This window comes from Notolabrus celidotus, chromosome 5 (assembly GCF_009762535.1).
Source record: "Notolabrus celidotus isolate fNotCel1 chromosome 5, fNotCel1.pri, whole genome shotgun sequence".
Taxonomy (NCBI): domain Eukaryota; kingdom Metazoa; phylum Chordata; class Actinopteri; order Labriformes; family Labridae; genus Notolabrus; species Notolabrus celidotus.
The window spans coordinates 11,776,452-11,784,621 of NC_048276.1; the positions used below are offsets into that span (position 1 = coordinate 11,776,452).

An 8,170-nucleotide genomic window follows, 5' to 3' on the forward strand; every position below is an offset into this window, starting at 1 on the left:
TAAACATGAGGTGAGCAGTCTTGTGTCACAACTATCCCATTGACATCTTTGAAATTAACGTAATTTCCGGATTGCTAGACTTCCTTTTCTCACTGGATTTGAAATGTGTGAGTTTCTCAAAACCATAATTTCTCTTTTGGCTGAGGTATTAACCAAACTGAATATTGCTCCTCTTTTACTCATTAAAGACGTCTTCTTCAATTATTTGAGAATGTCCAGGGACAAATTAGCCACAGCTAGAAAATGTTGCACTTTCATTAGATGAAACAATGCCCACATGTATTGTTCCTGTTGAATAAACTGATTAATAAAATGAAATATCCGCTCTTGATGTTTCTTCTTTACAACCGAAATAAAAGTGTCAAGTGAAACATTGCCTGAGCATCAAAAGGACCATTTGAGATGGCACCAGGCTTCTCTTTTATACCTGGTACATCATGTCCTTCTTATCAGCCAGGGATTAGTCCGAAGAACAAAGTGGACCTCTTTAATGATTTCTTGTGATGGTTTTATTGAGTTTTCATTTTCACCCTTCCAGTCCAACTTGTAAATCTTATAATCAAACTGGAAAAAAGATGAAAAGAACACAGATATTAATCGTTGGCATTCACACTCCAGATTGATTAATTTTCAAACGAGTACATACAGCGGCAAAGGATTGATCATGAAAGTGAAAACATATGAAGAGAGATATTGACAAACATGATCATCTATACGTTTAAAAAAACAATAATAATAATTTAAAATAAAATAAAACAAGCTATTACAGTAAAATCAACAATTTAAAAAAACACTTGAAAATAATAAATTTACAAACATAAATAAAGCATCGACAAATGGCAATCCACTGATAGTTACGCTGCATTATACAAAGCATATTGGTTTAATAATTCAATAAATTAAATCAGTATTTGATATTAGAATTAAACAGTCATTAAACTGGATTTGGTCGTTACATTTAAAGCATTTCTAAGATGTATGTGCAACCACAGTATAAAATTTGAAATGTAAAAAATAAATATCTTACAAGTGTAAACAAAAAGACCTTCAATATTTCTAAACATGTAAACTGTGAACTAAATAAGACAGAGTGATAATTGACTGATGGGCTCTTTAACTTCACTGTGCTTGACTTTTAAAGTGATAATATTTGATAGTGTTGACATTTAGTGGGTGTTATCACAGATTCTGGCTTTATCTACTAAACATTACCAGATTGTTTGGCTTAGTTATTAAAGCTGGATTAATACTGATAAATCATGATATTCTGGTTTAAATATTTAAGATAACAATTTTGGCAGACACTGATGATGAATCTGTATGTTGGTTCCAGGCAGATAACGCAGTCTTTGAGTTTTCAGATGCAACAATAGTGCAACATCATTTGAATGTCTTTGGCTTTAATCAAAGACAATACCTGCGACTGTGAACCTGCAAGTCACCTCAGCTTCAGACTTGTGTAGTCCAAGAGGTTGCTGCACAGTCTTTGATGTGTTTTGTGATGCTGATCCAAAGCGCACTTGATGAAGATTGGTCCATCTAATGTATGTACAGAACTATGTTGCTTGACGCTGCAGTGTCAAACTCAAAGTGAGGGTAGAGGGCCACTCCGTTGCGGTGCTGATGCTCCTGGTTTAAGGCTACATAGTTCTGATACGCAGGAGACCTGCAACAAGGCAAGGCAAGGCAAGTTTATTTATAAAGCACCATTCATACAAAGAGCAATTCAAAGTGCTTTACAGAGTTAAAAACAAAAACCAGAACATTAACAATCAACAAAAACATACAGCAAACACTTCAAACATTAAAATGTTGTATGCGGCCCCCAACAAGGGCCAACAAAGAACAGATAAACACAGGAGGAGGTCAAGCCAGCAAAGCTCCACAGTTTTCAAATGATTTGTGTTCACACACCTGCTATGGGTCACTCTCCATCGTCACAGAGACTGTCTGGCCTCCGTCTGAAAGGAAAAAGAGAGAACGTAAAACAGGGTTCAGGATTAGATAGAGGCGTTTTTGAGCTGAAACATTTTCAATAAAAGTTTTGAGAAAAAAAAAAGAAAATCAACATACTAATGTTGTCTTTGCTTTCTTCCATGGTGTGTTGTATGTTGTTTCCAAGTGCAGTGGGTTTGGCCTCCCCGTCAACAGGACTGTGATTAAAGTCACATTAAAGATTATCAGCAAACAGAAACTGAAAGATGACAGGTTAAGTGTTTTAAAAGGAAAACAATACTTGCCTTTTGCCATTCTGCTGCAGGACACTGTTAGCATGTTCAGGATCTATGTGTACCAATCTGGTAACAAAGGAATGTCCATCGCCCAGACTAATAAACAGAGATAGAAAGAGCATGAAGAAACATGTTAATAGATGAGAGTCATGGTTAACTGTGCTTTCAAGACTTCCCTTTTTAATGATTTCACTACTTTTGAATTTTTTTTTTAAGTCTGCAAGTACAGATTTAATCCGTTTAAAGCACAGTGTAGACCTATTACAACTTGTGCTGCCAAAATTCACTCACCTTGAGAAAACTGGAATAATCCAGTACTTAGCTTGGTCTCCAAACACCTCAGCTCCATTTCTCCGAAAGCCAAGAGAAAATCCGTTTTTGTCTGGCCCGTTTGTGAAGACAGGAGCCCTGAAAGCCTCTGAAAGTAAATACATAAAACAACAGTGAATTAGTGGTGACTTAATCAGATTTCATCAGGAGTTTCATAAAACTAAATGTTTTTATAGCTACCTATTGTGGTCCTGTTCTTTCCCACAAGCCACAGATGGTAACTGAAAAGGGACAGTATGCTGATGAAGAACATGGCCGCAACAAAGAAAAGAAACAAGATGTGGAATTTGGCGTGCGTGTCAGGCAGCTGTTTCTGCAGACAGGAAAAAAAAAAGAAGAGTGTTAGCCTAATGTGTGAAGTTAAGTCAAGTGATCTTTATCTGAGGACTGACAGAAGCAGCAGCAGTACAGAGGAAGAATTCAACATTTGATTTGCCTTTTGTTCCTTCAGAACAGCATTTCACATCTGTCTTGGCATTGCTGGAACACAATCTACTCCTTCAGTGTTGGACTAAGTGAGAGGAGTTATTGTCTCATGCAAATAAGAGTGGTGAAGAGGATCTCCTGATAACAGGTCACATGACACTTGTACACTACAGCGTCACATCTGCAAACCAATCAGTTAGTCTTGCGATGCAATCACCAGTGACTGATCACATGCCTCACCACAGCCTGCTGACACTCAAGACTCAACCGTCTCATGTAGTTCAATAATAAATAATGATCCCATTCAGGTGCAAGTTGTTTTATGCTGTCTGTCTGAAGCAGAATTTCTTTAAAACCAAGCTCTCAATGCTGATCTTCTCAATAAAATGGATTAAGCACTCACATGATAACAGCAGGTACTGGTTATAAAAAAGGGGAAGTTTGTGTACTTACAGTCCAGAACTTGAGGAAATACTGGATGACTGTAGCACAAATAACCGCACAGTAGAGTGAAGCGTAGGCCAGGAACAAGACAAAGAACTTGTAGTTTGAGAATCCAACACAGTTATTCACCCTAAGATGAAACATTCAGGAACATGAGACAGGAAAATATAAAGAAGGATGACCTTTTTACTTTTAAGACAAACTCATAAAAATATTTTCAAATGTTAAATGCAAGGTGAGATGATGAAAGCTTACCAGGGGCAGTGATGGTCCATTTTCAGCACACACCTTCAAGAATATGGGTAAAAGAAAAGTATAGCGCCTATTAGAGCCAACTAGAAAATGTTAAAATCTCACACACTTTGTCCCTACAGGTATCCAGAAGCACTAAGAATGCACTGGCAGATAAAGTGTCTGCAGTATATTGCTCCATATTCATAAAGAAATGTGTGTTTGAAATCTGTTTATGTCACATATGAAAAACTTAAACAATATTTACAGCAACACATTTGCATTTTTTTTCTATTTTTTATTCAACAGCTACTTTTGCTCCTTTAGGTAAAACAAATCAGTCAGTAAACACTCACATCTCACAGGTGGAGCAGTGATGGCAGCGGTCAGGTTTGACTATCTGGCAGTGGTCACAGTATCTGATGGCTGTTTAGAGAAACATTAAAAAATAGTTAGTTACACTGTTTAACTACTGATGCTTTTCTCACAACAACAGCATTGTTATATTAAAGTCCCAGTGAGTGCAAGGCAGCAAATATTCCAGAATTTGAGGCATTTTGTATTTCTAACACTTTCAGACTTTACCCTTGATTGCAAAATAATCCTGTTTAAACCAAAAATGCCCCATAAACTGTTTGTGCGTTAGTAGTTCTACATGTTCCAGTGTAATCAGAGCTGTATTATCTTGTGTCCCTGTGAAACCAAGCAGTTGAGATCATTATTGTTAATGAGGTAAAAAGCCAGATGAGGCCTATAGAACAAACAAACTGCACCTGAGTCTAAATAATCCTCCTAATGAAAGCAGATATGTAACCACAAGACAGCTAAATCTAGTATTCCCTGATGGCAGAGAAACAACAGCTTTTACTCTAATTATATCTGGCTCATTTCCAGGTTTTACTACATGAGATGAGTCCCTTCAGACATCATTGACATTACATGTGTAGTGTTTGAGTGTGTGAGGACATGAAAGGACAAAGGGGTTCTAAAATGGGCCTATAGGATAGGAGACATTGTTGTGCCAGGACATAAAATGTCACCTAGTGGATTTTGTGCAGAGCTAAAAAATAACATTTTAAGATGTCATCAATTTCACTGCAAATCAGTTTTCCCGTAAGAAAACCTGTATATCAGCAGATCAACAGAAAGATTGCTCTTTTGTACAGGATGACATGAAAGTCATGAAACTGTCAGTGTCTGGATGGAACTAGGGGGTTTCTATTATGAAGTAAACAAAAATGAGTTGCTTTTTTATCCAAAAGGGAGAAACGTAGTGAAGCAACACATTTACACAATGTCATTTGCCTTGCCTTGGTTGTGTTTCCATGTGACTGATAAACAAGAACTTCCAGCGTGACCTTACTATTTTGTAAGACACCATGGTGAAAACTGTTAACAGTGTTTCTTGGCGATAGGGTTTAATATCGACTGCTGAGTATCAAAATGGTGTGCCCACCACAGTTGATTTTGTCACCATGTTGTTGGCCTCACCTCCTCCTGCCGTGCGTGTGTATACGGGTAAAGTCCTCGCCACCTTCTTCAGAATCTCCTGCTGTGTCTCAGCTCGCTCTTCTCGTTCATACAGTTCCTTCTCTGCTCGGGGAAGTCCAAACTGACAAATAAAAAGAAGGATACAGTCAGTGAAGGTCCCAACAGATATTGTACTGAGGACTCTATTTGAGATGTTTTTTTTGAATATATATGTACAGATATACTTTAAAGTTAGATTGTTGGGCCTTTACATCTTTATTTAGGGAGGAGAAGACAGTGGATAGATCAGGAAACTGGGAGATAGTGGAGGAGTAACATGCGGGTAAGGGGCCACAGGCTGGAATTGAACCCGGGTCACTCACTATATGGGCGTGCAATTTAACTGAAGCTAAAGTCGTGCCCTGTACAGATATACTTTAAACTTTTTGAAAGCACATACTCAATGGAAACCTCTTTTAAAAGTCGGACATATACAAAGTCTAGACCTACAGCTTTCGAAGGGCCAGCTGGTGTGGACCAGATGGTTTTCCAGTAGGACCATATAAACATGGTGAAGAAAATGTGAAAGATGACCAAGTAGCTGACTGTTGAGAAAAGAGAAAATAGAGCTTGTTAAACTGGCATCTGGAGATCATTTTCTCTAAGAACAACAAATGTGGAATAAAACACTTAAAAAAAGAAACACTTACTTCGTTCTGCATTATTTGGTATTGTATCTACGAAAGACAAAGAGAAATAGATGCATAATAAGTAAAGAGAGATGTCCTCAGAATGCTTGACTACACATCCCCCCTAACAAATACACACACACACACACACACACACACACACACACACCACCCGTTTCTTGCACCATGTGGCAGCAGCCTGGCACGGCCAGCAGTGACCCTCCCATAACAGAGAGCTTTGTTTGAGCAGCAGGGATGTCCCTGTCCTGACCACAGCCGAGGAGTTACACACATAACTACAGTACAACCCCACGCCAATCATTTTATTATTATTGGTTCAAGGCTGAAAAATAAAACGTACTTTCTCATAAAGCCAGAACTACTGTAGACCTGCTAGTTTAAGCATTGCTGATAACAATAATATCTTTCCCTGATTATGACATGCTAAAAAAAGCAGTCTTATTGTCTGGATCAATATTTTGTTAGATTCAATTCATGGATTAAGAATTGTTGCTATTTAATCACATGAATTTAAGAGCAACCTTTGGTCTTAATTACAGACATTCACATCAAGTATTTGAGAAGAGTATTTCCATTGTTCAGGAGAACACAGTTTGATTTGTTAGTGGCTTTTTAAACAAACACTGATCAGTTTAATAGCTTTCAAGTTTTAAGGCCTCAATTTTTTTCACATTGTCAAGATTTAAGATTCAAGAAAGCTTTATTGCCAAGTGAGCTTGCACACACAATGAATTTGACATGGTGAATAAAACAACAAGACAGTAAGGACAATAAATATATACACCTAATTAAAAAATTCTAAATAAAAATAAAAATACTATCTGTACAAAGAAAGGTAAAGAAGTACTTTTAAGGACATTAAATAAGTTAAATTCGCCAAAGCCAGAGTGTGCATGTAGTAGATGAATATAATAATAAAATATATTATGGAATAAATTACAATATTGCACATTGTCAATGAATAATAAGCAATAAGATAAGAACAAGCAAGCCTTTACGTGAAGGGTGCAAACAATGGTAAAAAGGAATATACTGAATACATTTATAGATTAACTGTATACACAAAACACGTTAAGAAAACGTGCATGTAATTATTAAGGGCATCTTTAAACCGTCTTGTCCATTCATTTAAAATGCAAAATCTATAATTTAAACAGAACACAACATCTTTATTATTTGTTGAATCAATATAGCACTTTGTTACCTGATACATTCACACGATCATTATAAAGTTATTAATTATTAATTAATGACAACAGACACAGACACTCTCTACTCTTCACATTCAGGTAGAAAAAGTTGTCAGTTCCAATCAACAATATAAACATGGCAACTTCACAGGTTTCCGTGTCTGTTTGTTGTTTATTTGACGTAAATATAATAATCAGTATTACAGCAGGTTGACGGTCCGCAGTAGAAATCTCACTTAGCTTGGCAAAGTTGGAAACCCTGCAACTGTCAACCCGAGCACATTATCCGCCCTGCGAGAGCTGAAAAACGTGCAAAAGTGAGCGTACTTACAGACACAGAGCTCCACGACATACGCGTAATAAGACCAGCCGACGACCAGGTTTATAAACAGCACAGGTATCCAGTTCAGAACCCGTTTACAGCACTTCAGTGCATGAGAGGGCGCCATCTTTAATCCGAGTGTGACATTAGCTGCCGGTGACGTCATGTCCATGGTTTTAAACGGCCGGGGCGAGAGGACCGACACCTAACGGAAACTGAGGCACTACTGAGCATGCGCTGAGTGGTTTGTAGTTCCTGAGTGTCCTGCAGGTAATCCTCAAAAAATATTTTACTCCTCAGGATGCTTTACATTGACCACAGAGTCGTCGATTAGTGAAACACAGTGAAAAACGGATTTAATTCTTTTTTTTATTATTATTTTTTTTTTTATTTGAATTTTTCCAAAAAGAAGTTTAAATCAGTGTAGTTTCATTCAATGTTTTTTGTTTTTTCTAAACATACATGAACAAGATCATCCCTCCCTCCCTCCCCCTCTCACTCCCGCAAACCTGTTGAACAGTGAGATGGACAAGTAGAAACATATATATAGCCTATACATAAAAATTACAGTGACAACCACTACAGAAAAAACAACAACAACAGTAAAGAACAACAGGTTTGAAATAATAATCAAAATAATACGTATTGAATTCCTTTACAGCTAGAAACAACATTCATCATCAAGAAAGGCATCTTGCCTTCCTCAATCTTTGTTTGACTTCATACAATAACAAATTAAAACAACTAAAGTTATAGGCCACCAAATAAGACATGCATTCATTAAGTTTTGTTAATGAAATTGTACATTTAAAAGAG

General features: G+C 37.1%; 1 protein-coding gene across 1 annotated transcript; it reads right to left on the reverse strand.

Moving 5' to 3' along the window:
• Positions 1-486: 486 nt before the first annotated feature.
• On the reverse strand, positions 487-7,551 carry LOC117813107 (palmitoyltransferase ZDHHC15B-like). Its single transcript, XM_034684197.1, has 13 exons — positions 7,364-7,551; positions 5,843-5,869; positions 5,643-5,737; positions 5,154-5,274; positions 4,019-4,088; positions 3,687-3,719; positions 3,441-3,561; positions 2,742-2,874; positions 2,523-2,649; positions 2,241-2,327; positions 2,074-2,153; positions 1,915-1,961; positions 487-1,666 (listed from the first exon to the last, which is right to left on the reverse strand). Exons 1-12 carry the CDS (start codon positions 7,524-7,526, stop codon positions 1,918-1,920), a joined length of 1,101 nt encoding a protein of 366 aa, XP_034540088.1. The 5' UTR covers positions 7,527-7,551; the 3' UTR covers positions 487-1,666; positions 1,915-1,917.
• Positions 7,552-8,170: the final 619 nt, after the last annotated feature.